The sequence below is a fragment of the Phyllobates terribilis genome, unplaced genomic scaffold (assembly GCF_046119375.1).
Source record: "Phyllobates terribilis strain yellow unplaced genomic scaffold, ASM4611937v1 Scaffold_3__8_contigs__length_932513732, whole genome shotgun sequence".
NCBI classification, from domain to species: domain Eukaryota; kingdom Metazoa; phylum Chordata; class Amphibia; order Anura; family Dendrobatidae; genus Phyllobates; species Phyllobates terribilis.
Genome location: NW_027362763.1, coordinates 329,837,567 through 329,860,281, shown reverse-complemented (window position 1 = coordinate 329,860,281; position 22,715 = coordinate 329,837,567). Strand labels below are relative to the sequence as shown.

The 22,715-nt window shown below is 43.7% G+C and overlaps 1 protein-coding gene across 4 annotated transcripts in view; it reads right to left on the bottom strand.

Moving 5' to 3' along the window:
- FGF12 (fibroblast growth factor 12) overlaps positions 1 to 22,715 on the bottom strand; it is a 590,755-nt gene that overhangs the window by 15,592 nt on the left and 552,448 nt on the right. For all 4 annotated transcript variants that reach the window (XM_073675156.1, XM_073675155.1, XM_073675154.1 and 1 more), the window contains one exon: positions 19,504 to 19,702. In XM_073675156.1, the coding sequence (XP_073531257.1) occupies positions 19,504 to 19,702 (199 nt within the window). The remainder of the gene's footprint in view (positions 1 to 19,503; positions 19,703 to 22,715) is intronic.

Sequence of the window (22,715 nt, the reverse complement as noted above, 5' to 3'; positions counted from 1 at the left end):
GCACAGCTGGGAGCTCGTATAACAAAATCATTATGGAAAGGGACTATAAAGAGGTGGTTCATTAACATAAGCAGTACAGAAATTTCACATCATCTGCAATAGCATGTGCACTGAAGACATAGAGTAATTCAAAAAAATTTGAGTGTGATCTTTACATCGGATGCTTCAGCAGCATGAGAAAAAAAATTGCAGATGTGCACTGGTCCGTAGTATAACATTAGGCCGAGTGCTATGCAATAAACCATCAGATAGCACTCGGTCGTGTTATACGGTCGTTTGAGCAAGCCCTAAAAGTGATGAGTGGACGTCCACTCTAATGAAATGCTACAATTTTTAGCCGATCAGTGACCACCGATGGGCAGCAGCAGTCATGGGATACATCAAGTCACCCATCAAATCCAGCAGTGCCGACATTGCTGTAGCGGCGGGAGGTGAATGTACGTTGTTGTTTTTTTTCTGTGGGGCATTCTAATGTTATTACATTTCTTTATTCAGTATGAAAATAAGCAAGTTTCCAATTTAGTTGATTTTTTCTATTTGCTTTCATTCTCCTGTTGTGAGAGTTTTTATCTTACAGTATACAGCTTATTTTAATGGAGCTCGGTCACCAAAGCCTGACTGAGTGTGTGCAGCAGTTTCATTTCAGGAGAGGAGTTAACTCCTAACATCCCAGTCAGCTCTCTCCAGCCCACTAATTTCTGTGCAGAAATTATTTGCTCACCACCCTCGCCCTCCCTTTCAGCTCATGTTCACTCTCATCGGTCATGTATAATCACAATCCCCTGGCCCACAGCATCTGCAGTCTCCAAGGCAGTTCTTCTAATCAAGGCTCTCACTTTCCTGAGCCGTGCATTTGTTCAGTACTTGCATGTATCTCTACATGTAAATATAGTGGTAACAGGATAGACTCAGAATAAAAACTGACAGACTGTTAACGTGTAGTAGCAGAATGAAGCTACTCACCAAAACTGTCACACAAGAAGGAGCACCCAAGCATCCAAGAAATAAGGAGACTGTAAGGAGATTGCAGATCTATAAGCTGCTCAAAAAACAACTTGAGAATACCCCTTCGAGCAAGAGTTGGCAATTAGTGGACAACCCCCTTAAGTGATATAGAGAAAGTATATTCTGTGTTGTAGGCCAGCTTTCTAGGCTTCAAGTCAAGTGCATTTGGTCACAGACTGCGTGGCTAATGCAGAGCAGAAAATTCAGGTCTCAGATAACGCAAATGTTACAGTTACTGGGAAGAGTTAGCAGAGTTCATCATCTTCTATAATGGTTTCATGTGACAATAACGGTTTTTCTATATGGATTACATCCTCATGTTTACAAATCTAGAGAGGAAGCAGCATTTTTTCATGTGAAAGACCTATTGACTTAGATTGGACAGGTAATGACCTTGGCAGCTTTGTGAGATTAGACAGGTATTCTATCTAGGTATTCAATCTAATGCCAAGACTGGTCTGTGAGGACATTAGTGATTCAAAACATTATTGAATAAAATATCCCCACGCTGCCTATACATCCTCTGAATCCCTAAATTACAAGCACAGTCTTTTGGGAAGAAATGTTGTTAAATATCCTACAAGTTCTAAAAATACTAAGATTTAATCCCTTAAGGACCCTGGGATTTTACGTTTCTGCATTTTCGTTTTTTGCTCCCCTTGTTCCTAGAGCCATAGTGTTTTTATTTTTTGGTCAATATGGCCGTGTGAGGGCTTATTTTTTGCAGGATGGTTTTACATTACTGGTTTTACCATATAGTGTACGGGAAAACAGGAAAACAAATTCCAAGAGCGGTGAAATTGCAAAAAAAAGTGCAATACCACAGATGTTTTTTTTTTCTTTTTTACTACATTCACTGAATGCTAAAACTGACCTGCCATTCTTATTCTCCAGTATTCTCCAGGTCATTACGAGTTCGTAGACACCAAACATGTATAGGTTCTTTTTTATTTAAGTGGTGAAAAAAAATTCCAAAGTTTGCTAAAAAAAAATAATAATTAAAAAATGGCGCCATTTTCTAAGACCCGTAGAGTCTTCATTTTTCGGGATCTGGGGCCAGGTTAGGGCTCATTTTTTTGCACGCCGAGCTGAAGTTTTTATTGATACCATTTTGGGGTAGATCCGATGTTTTGATCGCCCGTTATTGCATTTTATCGCAATGTTGCGGAGACCAAAAAAACGTAATTCTGGCCTTTAGAATTTTTTTTTCTTTACGCCGTTTACGGACCGGATTAATTATTTTTTTATATTGATAGATCGGGCGATTTAAACTTTTATATTTTTTTAATTTTTTTTAAAAACATTTTTTTTTCACTTTTTGCATGCTTCTATAGTCTCCATAGGAGACTAGAAGCAGCAACTGTCTGATCGCCTCTGCTACATAGAGGTGATGAGCAGATCACCTATATGTAGCAGAAATGCTCCTGTGCTATGAGCACCAACCACTAGGTGGTGCTCATAGCGATCAGCTCATGAAAACCACTGGGGATCTGCTGCAGACCCAGGGTTGTCATGCCCACCCATCAGTGACCCGCGATCACGTGACGGGGTCACCAATGGACGGGGTAAGTGACACGCTTCCGGAACAGCGATGTTAAATGCCGCTGTCACAGATTGACAGCGGCATTTAACTAGTTAACAGCCATGGGTGGATCGCGGGCACATGTCAGCATTAAGAATCAGCTGACATGTACCCGGTTCAGTGTGGGCTCACAGCCGGAGCCCATGCTGAACAGGGGGTGACAGCCTGGTGCATACTAATATTTCCCAGGCTGTAAAGTGGTTTTAAGAGTCCTAAGTGGTTGATACCTTTTAATGGCTAACTGAAAAGATGGTAACAAATTGCAAGCATTCAAGACTACTCAGGTCTCTTCATCAGGCATAGAATGAGGCCTGAGTAGTCGGGAAAGCTTGCAATTTGTGACCATCTCCTCAGTTAGCCATTAAAAGGTATCAACCACTGAGGACTCTCAAATCTTAATATTTTTCTATCTACTAGCTGACACGGTCCAAATATTTATCTTTTTCATGTTCTAAAAATGTAATTTGGGGAAACCTAACAGTGAACTACATTGCATACACTGAGGATTTCTTTGTAGTAATTTCTTCATCCTAATTTCTGGAAAGCATTGGGTTGGAAATGCTTAAGTAGGTCATTGAAAGCAGATTTTGTTGTATGCAGCATATAAATATGCACCAGAAAACAGTTATGAGTTCATCTATGTAGAGTGTGTAAGAAACAGTATAGAAGGATAAAAGGAAGAAGTATACTTGTTTCCTTATAGATTTATTCTCCCAAAAACAAGTTATCTCCTATCCAAAGGAGGGGCTGTAGAACTCTTCTCTTTGGATTCTAAAGCCCCAATCTCTGGATCACTGGGGGACACAGGGTTAGACACTCAGCGATCAGCAGGTGTTTTTCTGGTGAATAATCATTTAAATACGTTCACTGGATTTTTAAAATTTAAACTGAGTGCCTCCTCTAATTGCTGCTGTTCCACTGATTCACCATGTAACTTCCTGCTATTGGAGTGCTGGTGCACAGGACAGCAGCACGCTGGAACTAAGTTACAAGCAATGTGCTTCTGTTCTCCTGTGGTCCAATAGCAGGAATGAATGCGGCGACTGCAGAGTTTTCAGAATTTGGTTCATGTGAGACCAATCTTGTCTCAGGAGAACAAACTGAACCAGGCTGCAGCTGTGACCGTCTATGTGGGTGTTTGCTTTTCAGCCTCTATTATGCGTCCGTGTTTTGATTGGGCAGCACCATAGAGGAGAAAAAGTTCTGGGCAGTGGTGGACATATCAATGGTGCAACCTATTCAGCCTGTGGTATACGCTCAGCTGGCTGAAGAGAAATATGCACCTTTATTACTGGGGACTAAATAAAAAAAAACAATATTGAAATAATATACAAATTGATCTCATCATTATTTTTAAATAATAATAGGAAACATAACATGAAATTGGGAGAATTGCACAAAGAAGACCACCAAAGAGTTGCATGGGTTAAATAGTACAAATACAGAAGAGTGGGCTTGACACTTACAAACCTGCGTTTTTTCCAATGCATTGTATAGGAAAAATGCAAAAAGAATGGACATGCAGCTTTTTTTTCCGTACATGAAATTCAGTCAGGAAAAATTCTGATCATGTGCACAGATCTGCCTAAATCTCATAGGAAATTATGGGATAAGAATTGCAATTGGAGGCCAATTGCACAGAGAATTGCCGCATCAAAAACACATAAAAAACGCACCGTGTGCACATAGCCTTACTTCTTACATTACATGAGTGATATCTATTGTAAATTCTACAATAGCTCAGAAACCGGCGAATTCTCGCAGCTCACAGTGTGTGCCCTGGGGGGATTAAAAAGTCTGCAGTCACACAAAGCGACTGCAGACTTTTCATTTTAGACAGGACAGTATAGTCCTCCATACAGTATTATGGGACCCATATAATGCTCCACACAGTATAACGGCGTAATATAATGCACGATACAGTATAATGGGCCCCATATAATGCTCCATACGGTATAATGGGTCCCATATATTTCTCCAAACAGAATAATGGCCCCATATGATGCTCCATACAGAATAATGGAACCCATATAATGCTCCATATATAATAATGGCCCCATATGACGCTCCATATAGAATAATGGACCCCATATAATGCTCCATACAGAATAATGACCCCATATGGTGCTCCATGCAGTATAATGGCCCCATATGGTGCTCCATACAGTAAAATGGCCCCATATATAGTGTTTTATACAGTATAATGGACCCCTATATTGCTCCATACAGTATAAAGGGCCCATATATTGCTCCATACATAAAAATAAATAAATAAATAATGAAATATTCACCTCTCCTCTCAACTCGGGCCTCCTCATCTCCTCAGTGTCTTCTGGCTCTCTGTACTGCTCGACAGAGGGCGCGTTGTAGTAACGTCATCGCGCCCTCTGCCTTGAGATGTCCCAGAGAGTCAGAAATCACTGAAGATACCAGAGCTGCAGGGAAAAGGGGCGAGGTGAGTATTTGAGGAGGACCAGTGCCAGCGCTGGCATTGGGCTCCCCTGATGCACGGGCCCAATTGCATGTCGGTGTCTCTGACAGCAAGTGGGCCCTCCCCGTTCGTCCAGGGCCCCAGCAGTTGCCCGGGTGCGCTGGGTGGTGACGCAGGCCCTGATAACAGAAATACTCCATTAAATGTCACCTGTAGTGTTGAGCGAGTATGTTCTGTTAACCCTTTCACCGAGTATGCTCAGGCCGAGCTCAGAGTATTTACAGCTGCTCGGTGATATGTTTGAATCGCTCCCGTGTGCATGATTTGCGACTGTTTGACAGCTTTATTACATGTGAGGAATGTCTATTTCTTACACATTCCTCACATGTAATAAAGCTGTCAAACAGTTGCAAATCATGCACACGGGAGCGATTCAAACACATCACCGAGCAGCTGTGAATACTCGGAGCTCGGCCAGAGCGTACTCGGAACAGAACATACTCGCTCAACACTAGTCACCTGCTTAACCAAACAGGATGTACAGTGTCGCCTCAAAAACACTAAAGTAGACAAATCACCAGGCCTGGATGGCATACTACCCCCAGTACTGCAGGAATTAAGTACCACGATATACAGACCATTATTTCTAATATTCAAAGATTATATACTAACAGGGTCTGTACCACAGGACTGGCGCATTGCAAATGTGGTGCCAATATTCAAAAAGGGGACAAAATCTGAGTCTGCAAATTATGGGCCGATAAGTTTATCTTCTACTATGGGTAAAATACTTGATGGTTTTCTAAGAGATGCTATCCTGGAATATCTCAATAAGAATAACATCATTACCCAACAGCAACATGGATTTATGAGGGATCAGTCCTGTCAAACTAATGTGATCAGCTTCTATGTGGAGGTAAGTCCCAGAATGGGCCTGGGTAGTGCAATGGATGAGGTTTATCTGAACTTTTCAAAGGTGCCACACAAATGGCTGGTACATAAAATAAGAGTAATGAAACTAGGGGAAAATATGTGTAACTGGGTTAACAACTGGCTCAGTGATTGGAAACAGATGGTGGTTACTAATGGAGGGAACCAGTGGATGTCGTGTATCTCGACTTCTCAAAAGCGTTCGATAGCGTGCCACATAATAGGTTGGTATACAAAATGAGAATGATGGGGCTGGGGGAAAATGTCTGCAAGTGGGTAGCTAACTGGCTAAAGGATAGAAGGCAGAGGGTGGTTATAAATGGAATATACTCAGATTGGGTAAGCGTCACTAGTGGGGTACCACAGGGGTCTGTACTAGGCCCAATGTTATTTAATATCTTTATTAACGACATAGTCAACGGGATAAATAGTAAAATATCAATATTTGCAGATGACACAAAGTTATGTAAAACAATTAATACAAAAGAGGACAGTGCAGACCTACAGAGGGATTTGGATAAGCTGGGTAGGTGGAGCATTAAATGGCAAATGAGGTTTAACGAGGAGAAATGTAAGGTCATACATATGGGAAGGAAAAATGGAAGTCACCAGTACTCACTGAATGGGAAATCATTGGGGAATTCAGAGATGGAGAAGGACTTGGGCATCTTGATTGATAGCAAACTAAATTGGAGTGCCCAAAGTCAGGCCGCTGCTGTAAGGGCAAACAGGGTAATGGGATGTATCAGAAGAGGTATAGCTGCAAAGGATGAGAACATTGTTCTTCCACTGTACAAAGCACTGGTCAGACCACACTTGGAATACTGTGCTCAGTTATGGGCCCCAATATATAGAAAGGATATAAACGAGCTTGAAAAGGTACAAAGGAGGGCAACAAAATTAATAAAGGGAATGGAGGGACTGCAATACCCAGAGAGGTTGGCAAAACTAGAACTATTCAGCCTGGAAAAGAGAAGGTTGAGGGGGGACATAATAAATGTGTACAAATATGTTAGGGGACAGTATAGAGATCTTGCCCGGGATTTGTTCAAAAGGAGGGATATTACGGTAACAAGAGGGCACTCACTAAGACTGGAAGAGAAAAGGTTTCAGCACCAGCATAGGAAGGGGTTCTTTACGGTAAGAGCAGTGAGAATATGGAATTCACTGAGTGAGGAGACGGTAATGTCGGATTCACTACACCAGTTCAAGCGGGGACTGGATGCATTTCTAGATACCAGGCAGATTTCAGCATATACTTAAAAATAAAATAAAATAGTAGGTTGATACAGGGATTTATTCTGACTGCTGGTTTCAGAGTCGGAAGGGAATTTTTCCTCAGGTGAAGATTGGCCAAATCATTTGGGGTTTTTGCCCTCCTCTGGATCAACTTTAGCAATTACAGAACTAACAGTTCGAACTTGATGGACACAAGTCTTTATTTGGCTTTACAAACTATGTTACTATGTTACACTTAGATCGGGTCACAGTTAAGAGTGGAATACTATGTGTCAGTATTGGGCCCTCTTCTTTTTAACACATTTATTAATGACTTTGTAGAGGACATACAGAGAAGAATTTCAATATTTGCAGATATTAAACTCTAAATAAGGTAATTGAAACAGAGAAGGATAATTTACTATTACAGAGAGATTTATGTAAGTTGGAGTCTTGGGCTGAGAAATTGTAATTCAAGTTTAATGTAGATAAATATAAGGTCATGCACTTGAACAAAGGAAAAAAAAATATAATTATGCACTAAATGGTAAAACACTTGGTGAAACTGTCAGTGAAAAAGACTTGGGTGTATGGCAAACTAAACTTTAGTGACCAGTACCAAGCCACTGCTGCCAAGGCTAAAAGAAGGGGATGCATTAAAAGAGGCATAGACGCCTCAAGAACAAAGTTTTGCCTCTATGCAAATCACTAGTGCGGCCACACTTAAAATACTGTGTATAATTTTGGGCTTCAGTGGATAAGGACATAGCTGAACTAGATTGGATGTAGAACAGAGTATCCAAAGTTATTAAGAGAATGTGCGGACTGCAATTCCAAGACAGGTTATAAAATTTGGGGTTATTCTGTTAAGAAAATTGACAGCTTAGGGCAATCTTATTACAATGTACATGAAGGGAAAATACAAAAGATAATTCTAATGATTTTTTACCACCTAGGCCTGCAATGATGTCAAGGGTGCATTGTCTATATAAAGAGGAAATGTTTAATCATAATCACAGATACACATTCTTTACTGTAAGAGCAGCAAGACTATGGAACTCTCCGCCACATGATGTTGTAATGGTCGATTCACTATAAAAGTACAAGAAGGGCCTGGATGTCTTGCTTGAAAAATATAACATTACAGGTTATGGGTACTATATTTTGTGATGGACTTTGATCCAGGGAACTAGTCTGTAGTCACGAAGGATTTTTTCTTCTAATATAGAGCCATTAGTGTCTGCCCCATGGGGGTCTTGCCTTCCAGTGGATGAACATGTTAGGCTATAGGTTGACTTTGATGAACTATGAAATCATGAATATGTATATAATTTTGTGGTCGGTATTGTTTTTCTGTTTAGTACAATAGTCCTAATTTGGACACGGCTGCCATTAGCTTAGTCTCCAATAGGTGCTTACTTATTTATAGGTTATTACTAGGGGACATACAGTAACTTTGGAATGGAGGAGAATAGAAAAAAATTAAAATTATTCCAGAATAAGTGTAAAGCAGCAACTGGAGATTATTTGTTTGAATAAAAAAAACTTTTAAGAGTTTAGGCATTTATGGCATATCCAGGTGATATGCCATAAATGACTGATGGGAGTAGGGCCTACACATCAGCAGAACAGCAGTCACCATTTTCTACTTATAATTAAATAGGGAAATGGTTGGGTTTTTGCTTGCCCCCTCTATTGCAGTGTATAAGAAATACAGAAAAAGCTGACCGCTGACTTCCATAGATTACTAGTATGCATCAGGCATTTCTTGCATTTCCTGAAGATGCCATAAATGCTTAAAGGGTTTGTGCAGGACTAAGACACTGATGATCTATCATTACAATAGATCACCAATATCACATCTTTGTGGGTTCAAAACCCCACACCACCACTCAACAGCTGGTACCAGGTCCCATGGCTAGGGGAATGAACAGACTGTTCTATCTGTCTCCCGGTACGTCATCTGACCCTACCTGCAAACCCCATGCTGCATATCTGACTGTCTTTCCAGACTGTTTCTATCTGTCTCCCGGTACGTTCCCTGTATCCATTATCTGCTGTGTATCCACTGATCCCTGCTAATTTCATTCTATCTGTCCTTGGTATGTTAGGTCCAATCTGCATGTTCATCACCTCAATCCTTTGATCCCAATACACACTGGTCCCTAGCTGTCTGTTTCCTGAATTAATTTAGCCTCTGTGTCCTAATTACTCCCCCCATGCTTTTGTGAGCAGTGTCCCTGCGACTCCTCCCCTCCTGCACACCTGACCCACCTAATGTGCTGGCCAGAGCTCCAAAAATCAAGCAAGCCTAGTCTGGCACAGAAGGGTCTGGCTTTTAAAGGGTTGCTTTTTAAGGGGCTGAAAATGAAATATGCCAGAAATGGGCCAGAAGTGACCCGAAGGTACGGATAACTATCTACTATTTATACTTAGATTTTCTTTCTCATTCTTCCTTACACTTCCATCATGCTTACATATGCCCTTAGTGTTTTTGCCCCACTAATCCTCACTCTCCTTCGCTATCCCCAAACCCCAGCACCCTCTAACCAAATCATCATCTCTCCTTCCCTGTTACCTCCCCACCTAACCTCATCTACAGACCTGCTCCTCAACCTCAGATCGATCCTCCCAAAACATAAAATAACTCTCCTTCTCCCACCTGCTCTCCCTGTCTCTGCTTCTCCTCACTGCTGGAGACATATCGCCCAATCCTGGACCCCCACAGCTTGCACCCTCCACCAATTCCCCCACCTATCGCATCAAACCAACTGCAAACTACCACAACCTCTCTTACGCAAAACCGGTCCCCCTGACTCCCACCCCGCTGCTCCCTCTCTCTGGAACACTGTGGAATGCACGCTCGGTCTGCAACAAGCTCCATTTTGTCCACGACCTCTTTACCTCTCATCATCTCTCCTTCCTGAGCATCACAGAGACATGGCTAACACCCTCTGACACTGCCTCCCCTGCTGCGCTGTGTTACAGTGGCCTCCACTTCACCCACGCTCCTCACCCTGGAAACAGACAGAGAGGAGAAGACCCACTCCTCCACCATAACAACTGCACCTTTAGCCCTACTCCTCCTCTTCCCTCCCTTATTCTCCCTTCTTTTGAAGTCCACTCCGTCAACATTTACTCTACCTCCAACCTCCAAGTGGCTGTCATATACCGATCACTGCCTTTATTGACCAATTCTACACCTGGCTTCTTTACTTTTTCTCTGCTGATATTCCCACAATCATCATGGGCGATTTCAACATCCCCACTGACACTCGCCAGTCAGCAGCATCCAAACTCTTGTCGCTTACTTCATCCTTGGGACTTACTCAGTGGTCCTCCTCAGCCACTCACACAGATGGACGCACACTAGACCTGATCTTCACCTGACTCTGCTCCTTATCTAACCTCACAACCTCCCCCTTATCCCTATCTGACCACCATCTACTCACATTCTCATCCCTGTCCTCCCCACATGTCACCCATGTCCGGCAACTAGCACACCACCGCAGAAACCTTGCACATCTAGACACTCACACACTCTCTGACTCTGTTCTACCACTGACATCCATATCCTCACTCTATGACACAGACAGCGACACCGCTTTCTACAATGCCACTCACGCATCAGCAATTGACTTGGTCGCCCCTCTTGTGCATGGCTGAGCGTGACGAGTCAACAGGCAACTCTGGCACAACGACCTCAATGAACAGCTTCGACAAGCGTCCAGGGTTGCAGAGCAGCTTTGGAAGAAAACATACTCAAGATGACTTCACTGCATTCAAACAGGCAACACTCACATTCAAATCAGCACTCACCTCTGCTAAACAGGCCTACTTCACAACCCTCATATCCTCCCTATCCCACAACCCCAAACACCTATTCAACACTTTTAACTCTCTCTTCCGCCCTCCACTGCCCCCTCCGACCTCAGTCATCTCTGCTGAGGAGTTTGCCACACACTTCAAAAACAAGATTGACCAAACACGGCAAGTCTTTACTGTCCGACCACAACTCCTTTGTTTTCCACACCATTTCCCTACCCCCGTAACCTTACTTCCCAACATCAAGGAAAGAGACCTTACTCGTCTCCTCTCCAAATCACACCTCACCACATGTGCACTCGACCCCATCCCATCTCCTCCCCAACCTCACCCTCACACTCATCCCATCCCTAACCCATCTCTTCAACCTATCACTATCTTCTGGTACTTTCCCCGCTGCCTTCAAACATGCCACAATCATGCCCATCCTCAAAAAGCCATCCCTCGACCCAACCGCCATGTCCAGCTATCGCCCCATATCGCTGCTCCCATTTGCCTCCAAACTCCTTGAGCAACACGTTCACGCTGAACTTTCCTCCCACTTTTCATCTAACTCTCTCTTCGACAACCGACAATCCGGCTTCAGCCCCCCCCCCATTCCACCGAAACTGCCCTTACCAAAATCACCAATGACTTACTTACAGCCAAAGCTAACAGACAATTCTCTGTTCTCCTTCTTCTTGACCTGTCCTCTGCTTTCGATACAGTTGACCATTGCCTCCTACTACAGATCCTCTCTTCCTTTGGCGTCAAAGACCTTGCCCTATTCTGGATCTCCATATACCTTTCTAACCGCACATTTAGCGTCTCCCACTCCCACACTACCTCCTCACCCCGCCCCCTCTCTGTTGGAGTCCCTCAAGGCTCTGTCCTAGGACCCCTACTCTTCTCAATCTATACCCTTGGCCTGGGACAGCTCATAAAATCCCATGGCTTCCAGTACCATCTGTACGCTGGTGACACCCAGATGCCACCTCTCTGCTGTCCAGAATCCCAGCATGTCTAGCAGCCATATCCTCCTCCTTCTCCTCCCGCTACCTCAAGCTCAATGTGGACAAAACTGAACTCATTATCTTTCCCCCATCTCGCATATCTTTCCCACCTGATCTTTCTATCACAATAAATGACATTAGTCTTTCCCCTGTACCGACAATCCGCTGCCTCGGAGTAACCCTTGACTCTCTGCCCTGTCCTTCAAACCCCACATCCAAGCTCTCGCCACCTCGTGTCGCCTCCAGCTCAAAAATATTTCCAGAATCCCTCCTTTCCTCAACCCTCAATCTACTAAACTGCTTGTGCATGCCCTCATCATCTCCCGCCTCGACTATTGCAACATCCTCCTCTGTGGCCTACCAGCTAACACTCTCGCACCCCTGCAGTCCATCCTCAACTCTGCTGCACGACTTGTTCATCTCTCGCCTTGCTACTCCTCTGCTACCCCCCTTTGCAAATCCCTTCATTGGCTCCCATTCCCCCAGCGTATCGAGTTCAAACTACTAACACTGACCTACAAAGCCATCCATAACCTCTCTCCTCCGTACATCTGTGACCTAATCTCCCGATATATTCCCTCACGTAACCTCTGTTCCTCCCAAGACCTCCTTCTCTTCTCCACACTTATTCGTTCCTCACGCAAATCGCCTCCAAGATTTCTCCCGAATATCCCCCGTCCTATGGAATTCTGTGCCTCAACACGTCCGATTATCCACCACACCTGGATCCTTCAGACGGAACCTGAAAACCCATCTCTTCAAACAAGCTTACAGCCTGCCATGACCTTGCTTGCTGCCACCTCAACCAACAACACCGGAGCTACTGCAACCCCTCAACCTACTGTCTCCGCCCCATTCCTGCAGAATGTAAGCCCGCAAGGGCAGGGTCCTCTTCCCTCCGTACCGTTCTATCATTGTTAGTTTGTTTACTGTAAGTGATATCTGTATTTGGTATGTAACCCTTCTTATGTACAGCACCATGGAATCAATGGCGCTATATAAATTAATAATAATAATAATGAACAGAACAAAGACACCACAGCTTTGTATACGATGAAGTGGCCGTTCTTGGATGCTGCAGCTGAGTTCCAACTGAAGTGAATGGGAGCTGAGGGACAATACCCAAGTACATCTACGACTAAACAACGTTGTAGAGTTGTGGTGTTATGGCTTCATCCATTGTGTACGTCTGACGGCCGTGGAACTTGGTAACAGCTGCATGGTGGGGGCATCAGGTACTTGACCCTTTACAATCTAATATTGATGACATGTCCTTAGAATAAGTTATCAATGTCTTAAATATTCAATAAATGTACAAGGTTTTAGGAAACAAAATATTGCCTTAGTCCTAGCCGGACAAAGCTAAATTACAGGTAAATACATTTTTTTTTTCAACAAATTTGCTGCCATAACTACTGAGGTTCCCCTAGTAATTCAGTTCCTCTAAAACTGGGCCAATATACTATGCCACAGAGCTATTAGAGCTATATTTGCTGAAATGTAAATTGTTATTACCCCATAGAGCTTGCAGTTAAATGGGGTTATCTGGGACTATCTTATTTAATTCTTATGGGGCCAAGAACTTACAGGCAAGTAGTTGCTAACTACCTGCCTGTTTGGCCCAGTGCCGATCTCTGCAGGCTCAGAGTGTCACAGACTGCTCCTGCCGTCGCTTCTGGTGACGTCACATCGTCAGAGCAGCTGCTTCTCTTCCGCTCTGCTCTGTTGATGAGGCTTTACCGTCGATGTCCTATGGTTTGATAGCCGGCTCCCTGCTGCCTATCTGTGGGGAGCTAGCTCTTAATCAGCATGTCATCCGCAGTCACGCTCTGTCAACAGATCAGCTTGGAAGAGGAAGAGCTGCTGTCAACGTAACGTCACATGAAGCAGCAGAATCAATGGCTGTAGTGGTCTGTGACCATTTGGGTATGTGCCCACGATGAGGAACCGCTGCAGCTCCAATGCTACAGAACAGCCGCACAGCTTCTGCCCTCATTTTGCAAGTGAGCGGCTGTGATTTTTTTTCACATGCGGACTTTCCTCATTGATGTTAGTCTATGGGGAAAGCCCACCTGCAGACCTTCAAGAGAAATTGACATGTGGCGGGTCTGAAAGACACGCCGCATGTCAGTTTCTGCAGGTGATCCACAAGTGCACAGAGACCCATAGTGGACATGGGAATTCTAGAAATCCCATCCACTATGCTGTAACATCTGGCTGCTGCGGGTTTGACGCTGCATAAACACGCAGCAAATTCTGATCATGGGCACATACCTTTCTGAGTCGCCATCAGGCGGAACAATCTCAGTGAGCTAAGTGAGTTCTTAGCACCATGAGGAAAAAAAATAAAATAGTCCCATATTACCCTTTTAAAGTTTGGACTAGGCTGGTTCAGAGAAATATCACAGATGTATTCCAGTGTGCACCACAGACATCTTACCTGATGTTATTTATTTGAAACCGCAGATGTATTTTTTCATGTCATAGATCCCAGATTGAAGAAAACAAACCTGTCACACTATATGCTTTCTGAAAGGATTTGCTGGATATTAAAAGATAAGCAAAACCATATTCTCAGTGGCAGTAATCATTCCCACAACTCATCGTTACCCATCTTCACTGCCTGACAAAAAAACCCATAATCTGCCTGAAGGACAAATGCCCTTTAGAAGTTGAGGGAACCTGTCATGTGATTTGTAGCATCTAAACTGTCCCCAGTGCGTTGTTAGTGCATTGTGCATCACTAACACGCTTTTTTCATTAAAATTGGCGCTGTAATACTTTGCAAAAAACACTTTATATAGTTACATCTTACTTTCTTGTTTAGTCATAGGGGTGTGCTTCATAGTGTTTGGTCACGGTTGTCGCTGCCCACTCAATTTGAATGATGTTCCCGGGTTTGCGCTGACGTCACTGGAATCTGCTTTGAAATGCAGCACTTGCGCAGTGTGTATCGGGGAGCTGCGCATGCGCCGTGACAAGCGGCTCACCGCGTGTGCGCACTGGAGCTGTATGTAGTTCCCAGCTTCACTTACTGCAACGTGCAGCGGCTCTGGCGCAAGTGCACAAAAGTTAAATGTTTATTTTTTCCTTCCCCGTTGCTTCAGTTACTGTGAAGCACGTGAAGAGTTAATCAACTTCTTCAATGTGGTTTTGAGCACGTTGGGGGGTGCAGTTATTAGAATGGTGTCACTTTTGGGTATTTTCTGTCATATAGGCCCCTCAAAGTCAATTCAAATGTGATGTGGTCCCTAAAAAAATGGTTTTGTAAATTTTGCTGGGAAAATGAGAAATCGCTGGTCAACTTTTAACCCTTATAACTACCTAACAAAAAAAAAATTATGTTGCAAAGATTGTGCTGATGTAAAGTAGACATGCGGGAAATGTTATTTATTAACTATTTTGTGTGACATATCTCTCTGATTTAAGGGCATAAGAATTCAAAGTGTGAAAATTGCAAAATTTTCAACATTTTCACCAAATTTCCATTTTTTCACAAATAAACGCAAGTGATATCAAAGAAATTTTACCACTATCATGAAGTACAATATGTCACGAAAAAACATGCTCAGAAACAGCGGGATCCGTTGAAGAGTTCCAGAGGTATTACCTCATAAAGTGACAGTGGTCAGAATTGTAAAAATTGGCCTGGTCATTAAAGGGGTTGTCCAGTACTTTAGATTACCCCCCCACACACACCCCAATGTATTCCCCCGGGGCCCCTAGGACTTTTTATAATTACCTTCCGTTGCAGATACTGCCTGTGAGCGGCGCTATCACTGGCCGCTCACAGGCATCACGTGACCACCGGCTACAGCCGCCTCTGACATCTGCTGATGTCAAGACGAGTCCAGGCTGCAGCCGGGGGTCTCTGTCTTCCGCGTTCCAGGTGGATTCCAGGCTGTGGGTGGGGTTACCCCCAGCATCACACCCTGCATCCACCGCGCGCTCTGCCACTCCCCATTCATTGGGAAAGTGCGCGGTGGATGCTGGGTGTGACGCAGGGGGTAACCTCGCCCACAACCCAGCAGCCATCGCGGGGGCCCCAGCGCTGAGTGACGCCTCACTTGTCGTGACGTCAGCGCAGGGTCACGTGATGCCTGTGAGCGGCCACACATAGCGGCATTCACAGGCATTATCAGCAATATAAGGTATTTACAAAAAGTGTTAGGGGCCCCGGGGGGGATACATTGGGGGTGGGGGGAGGTAATATAAAGTGCTGGAAAACTTCTTTAAGGACATAATTGGCTCCGTCACCAAGGGGTTAACCAAAGGTAAAACGACACTGTTATGGGTGAATCCTTAGCAATGAAACATGAAAGCATGCTTTAGACATGTCATATAAGAATTTTATTAGTAATTGCTAACGCATTACCACAATACCCTCTCCAAGAAAAAAAAACAAAGATATAAGCGCATGTGCTGCATAGGGCTCCAGCAGAGTGTACACAGCCATACATCACTGGAGAGTTAATAAGGACTCACTGCACTGGGAAGATAGGGCAAACATGAGAAAGTGTAATACCGTATACAAGGGAATTGATTGCACACCAAATGAATAATTACCCTGTAACAAAGGAGTCAGGGTTTCCCGGCTATCTTCCTCTCCCATAAAAAGGGAGGTGGGGAAGCAATGCGCTGTTGTATCAGGAAACTCAATGAATGAATTTGCTTTCCTATGTGCTGTTTGATACTGGGAAGCGCTAAAAGGAAATTGCAGTGAATGCCGAGCTGATTTGCTGACTGAAGTCTCTCATATTTAACTAAAGTGCCTGGGGGAATGTGAGGGGAAAACGCTGCCACTGAACAAGTGGGACATATCTCGTATGTGCAGCTTTTGCTTCAATCTTCCACGTTCCATCTTAATCACACCATCCGGCATAAAGATCCTGCATCCATCCTTACTGTAGAAATCCATTACATTGCCTTATTATACACAGTGACCTCATACAAGATTCCACCTTTGGCTATGTTCTTCGGGATGTATACATGACATGCAGTTGCTTAATATTACATTAAATTATTATTTTGTTAGTTAAATGTATTGTTTCCCCAAAGAATAAGTATGTTGATGGTACGAGGACAAAAAAATGCCCATGTACTAATGGTGGCAAAACTACACAAACTAACGGATTTCAGCTTCAAATGGAGAAAATTACAACACAATCACTGAGTAGGTATTAAGTATTGCTTTAATATGCGTTTGACAAATCCCAAAAAACAGGAATCCAAAGCATCTCAAACTGGCTCCTGCAGTGGTCTAACTAGCACTAAAGGTCCTAATAATCTGGCTATCCGGGATTTTAAGAGAACCTGTCACCTCCAGAATTACTATAACACGAAGTTATATTCTTCCTGCAGCTGCTTGGTTCCAGTCATTAGGGCTGTGCAGGGAGCAGTTACTATCACTGCTCCTACAGCGCGAGCTATAATCACTCCCTGCCATACTCACTGACAGCTTGCTGTGCATAGGCAGGCTGTCAATCAAAGTACAGGGGCATGATTACAGCGAGCTTGCAGTAAAGTGAGCAGTGACTATAACAGCTCCCTACACAGCCCTAATGACTGGAAGCAAGCGGCTGCAAGAAAAATATAGCTTAATTTTCTTCCTCTATCTGCTGCTCCAGTAAGCCTAACAGACATGATTTTAATGCTATTTACCTGCAGATTAGCATTACAACTACAGGTAAATAATGTTTTTTGGAGGTGACAGGTTCCTTTTAAAGAGAACCTCTCATCAGATTTAACAATACAAATTGCACACATTAGTAAATAGATATCTTAGACCTGATGTATTTGATTTATAAATTAGTGTCAGAATTTCTATACAATCCTTTAGGAGTTGGAAACCAGCACTGCATAGAAAGAGCTCAAGAGTCCAAGAATATTCATGAACTATAGTCAATATCTGACTGACAGCTGCAGCTTGTACTGAGCAGTGTGAGATTTCAGCAGCAGCAGGGAGGAGAGACACTGATGAGCTGTCAATCAGGCTAGGTGGATGATCTACTGAGAAAACTGGTAGATTTACAGCAGCTAAAATAGTGATTTTCTCAAAACTACAGCAAGCAGCCCAGTAAATGACACATCACTAGAATCAGGATCTCTTATATTGGCAGCAAAACCCAGTAACAGATTCCCTTTGAAAGTAAAATGCAGTTAACTTTAACATGTCTCAACATCGTAATTATACAGTCCAAAAATATTCTGATTTGGCTAGTGAGTATACCTTCATAAGACATGGGCCACTAACCTGATGAGCAGTGTCTAAAAACAATCTAATAAAAAAGGCCTGTAAGATATAAAAAACACAAATCTTCCATGGCCAATACATGTAGTATAGCTAGATCATAAAATTACAATGTCTAACATTACCTAACAAACAAAGCCAAGGGGGCTGGGGTCTGGGTAATGTGCTATACAGTAGAGGTTTGTTTTGTGTCTGGCATTTCCTGAGCCTGAATATGGCTGTCCAGGGAAATACAATAACTTGACAACACCAGGAGGAACAGAATTCGGAAAGCAATCTGTCTGCTGTGAATAGCAGAATGCATTTAATGGAATGATGGCCAGATAGTGCTAAGGTTTGTGATGAAGTACATGACATTCTCCAGGATACAAAAGCTTCAAAACTTTGCAATCTCTTTTCAGTAAGATCTAGCTGTAAATCTCTCAATAAATCTCACTGCTTTGCCATGGCTTGTAATGAGAATATTATCCTCCTATAGACATACAAAAAAAGCACAATAGACCAAAAAGCAAAAAGCCAAGTAATACAATATACATAAATTTCTACTCGCAAAAAGAAAATGATCTACAGTAAGAACAAGCAATGGCGGTCAGTCTCTGGTGCTTCATAACCGAGTATACACATCACAGTGGTTCGAAAGTGCTTTATAATTTTATACCTCGGCTGTGAAAATACACATGGCCCTTCTACTGTGACTATAGGAGGTATATATTAGTACATCAGCCTACTTACGAAAAACCGGAGAAGAAGCCTGGCACGATCACCAGGTAAAAATGAGAAAACTTTATTAAAAGTCCATTAAAAGCATCCATGAGAGGGATGCAGAAACTGACGCTGCTACAAACGTCCTTAATCATACTATTTTGTAATATACTACTATGATTAAGGGCATTTATATGTCTAAAAACGCGACAGTTTCTGCATCCCTCACATGGATCTACTGTTTTTAATGGACTTTCAAGATGGTCGGTTGTTGTGCCGAGCTTCTCCTCCTCTCACCTGCAGGATTCGGCATTTCACAGTTTCCAGCCTTCCATTTACATGGTAACATGGTAAGCTCACTCTATTTTTTTTCTTCTTTACATCAACCTACTATATATTTTGGGGATCTATGACATATGTACATTGCTTACATGTAAGGACTGTACAAAGAAACATAAGTCAGAAATGTATATCAAGACTGCGCTGCCATCATAGCTATCTACATAAAACCTCAGACTCCAATCCAGAACATTATGGAGGACCCATGTAAAAAAGAATAGACTGTTACCTTCTATAGGTTTTGGTACAAAATGTGATGATGGTTTGGTCTTTTTCACTCTGTTTCCTTTCATGATTTGTCCTTCTTTACTGAGTCCTAAGAACCACTGACGGCCAGACTCCTGCTGCCGATAGAGTGTCGACGAATAGATGACGTAGTAATTCTCAAACACAGACTCTTTAAATTTGCATTCTGGGGTAAAAATATCCTATAGGTAAAAGAAAAAGATGACAGATTAGATTAAACACGTGAGCACATGATGAGAAGGTTATGATGCCCGCTCATCACTAGTAACAACCTACCCAAACCACATAGGCAAAGAAATCAAACCATAGATGTCCATAAATTAAGTTATGTGTAATAATGAGAAATGACACAGAGAAAAGGTACTAAACACGCTAAGGCTGCGTGCCCACTATACGTTTTTCAAGCGTTTTTGCCGCGGAATTTCAACAGCGAAAACGCTTAAAAAACGCTTGGTAATACGTGACCCATGGTCCCCAATGAAAATCCGCATGTGCTCTGCACATGCTGCCAAAATTTCCGCTGCAGGTTGTCATTGCGGAAAAATACGCAGCATGTCCATTAATTTTGCGGACACGCAGCGTAATTGCTGCCATTGACTTGCATTGAAACGCTTAATATCCGCATCACTACATGTGCACACGCGGATATGAAGCGATTCAATGTGCGGATGGTACCCAGGCCTGGAGAAGAGGAGACTCTCATCCAGACCCGGGTACCATAGTACCTGTAAAAAAAAGAATTTAAAATAAAAAATAAAGATTATACTTATCTTCCGATGGCCCGTGGTCTCCTTCTCCGATGCGTCCGGTCTCCCCGATGTCTTGCGGTTGTGTAAAAGGACCTGCTATGACGTCATTGAGTCATGTGACACATCGGAGAAGGAGACCGCGGGCCATCGGAAGGTAAGTATAATCTTTATTTTTTATTTTTCACCGTTCTTATTCTTTTTTTTTTTAACTATTACTTGGTCACACTATATAAATCCATGCCGTTTGCATGAATTTATATAGTGTGACCAAGTTGTCAAGCACTTTTCCAAGTGATGCTAAAATCGCTTGGAAAAGCGCTTGATAACCCGCATGCAGAAATGCATGTGTAGCGCCCCGAGGGTTCGGCCGCTACAGGGGTATTGCACCTCTGCCAGAGGTGTGGTATTCCACTCCCGGGTAAGGATGGAGTATGGACCAGGGCCCAGTTAGCTGCATGCAACACACACACCCCATTTCTGGGGGACAGCTCAACGGTGCTCCCATTAGACAGTAATGCAGGCACGACAGACTCTGCCCCTGGCTGGAGTGGGGAGGGGGGAGGAAAACCCAGTGATGTAGGAGCAGAAGGGGACGGTTTCTGAGCCTAGATAGGAGCTCATTGGTTGCTGGTCACCTGTGCTCACATACTAGGGGAGGGTATATAAGGTGGGCACCATCTTAGTTCTGTGTGCAGAAAGAGGAGAAGTTCAGTCAGTGGAGTGAGAGAAGGAGTTCAGCCAGAGAGGGCTGACAGGGAGCTGTGGCTCAGTCTGGGCCCAGCTCCACGAGGCAGGCCTAGAGTGAAGGCCGGAGCCAGAAGAAAGGAACAGAAACAGAAAGGAACAGCAAAGAAAAGAGAAGTACCCAAAGTGTAGAAGGGCTCAGAAACAAGAAGGCAGAAGGGACCCTAAGAGCCCATGAGAATACCGGGTGAAGGGTCAGGCAGATTAAGGGTACCGGATCCCAAGTTGGTGGAGGAGAAACTACCCTCAGCCAAAGACCGGAGGTCGTGATCATTTATTGGTGCGACACCTCACCAAACCTGCTAGGAAGGCACCATATAGGACAGCGGGAAACGGGGCCTACGTTTACCCGCGCAGATCCGCGGTAGCTGGACAAAAGTTGGTCACTGGCGGGGCAGGCCAGAGAAAGGATGAAAGGGGGTCCTGTGCCATATTCCTGAACTGCCTGGGGGTTGACCGAGCCCCTCACCTGGTGGACGCAGCACGGCTCGGGCGGTCATTGCTGACAGAAGTGACTGGGAATATACGAACTGTGAGTAAAAGACCCTGGACTGCAACACGTTGTCTTTGTGCTTTTTGCTTCGCCAGCACTAACGGTACTGGGACTCTCTGCACCATCACCCCCACCATCCTCTACACTGCCCTGGGGCTGCACTCTTCCCGTGGGGAGTAACACTACCTCAGCTGCAAACACCATCAGCCTCAGCGGTCTGCCTTGCAGCGGCGGTTCATAATAGCCGCAATCCACGGGTGGCATAGTCGGACATTACCTACAGCACATAGCAGACTACCACTGGTCTGACCACCCTGAGCCATGGGACCGGGTCGCCACCACTACCCCCATCGTTTCCCTGTTGCCCGGCTCCGAGTGCCCCACGGCCCAGGAGGCGAGTCACATGCAAAAACGCTTGACAAACGCTTCTACCTGGCGGGAAAAACGCATGTAAAATCCGCATGCATTTTTCCTGCCAGGGAGAAGCGGAAAAAATATGCAGCATTTCTGCATCGTGGGCACATAGCCTTACTGAAATGTATTTAATACCTCATACAAAAGCCTTTGTTGGTGGTGACAGCTTAAAGACGCCTCTGTATTGAGAAACTAGTTGCATGCATTGCTCAGGTGTGATTTTGGCCCATTCCTCCACACAAACACTCTTCAAATCCTGAAGGTTCCGTGGGCTCCTTCTATGAACTTAGAGCCTTAGTTCCTTCCATACAGCTATTGGATTCCATTCAGGTGATTGGCTGGACATTATTTTCTTTCTCTGAAACCAATTTGTGTGTTTGGGATCATTGTATTGCAGAAATGTCCACCCTCGTTTCATCTTCATCATCATCCTAGTAGATAGCAGCAGATTTTTATTAAGTATGTCTTGGTACATTTTGTCCATTCATCCTTCCTTCATACGAAGTTTGCCAGTGCTGAAAAACAGCCCCACACTATGATGTTACCACCTCCAAATTTCACTGTTGGTATGGTGTGATATACTGTACAGTGCTTTGTGCCTCCAAACATGGTGTGTATTATGGCATCCAAAGACTTCAGTTTTGCTCTCATCTGACCAGACTATATTCTCTCAGTATTTCACAGACTTGTCTAAATGTTGTTAAGCAAATTGTAAACATGCTTGAACTTGCTTTTTGTTCAGCAATGGAGTCTTGCGTGGTGAGCGGGCATACAGGCCATGGAGGTTGAGCGCAT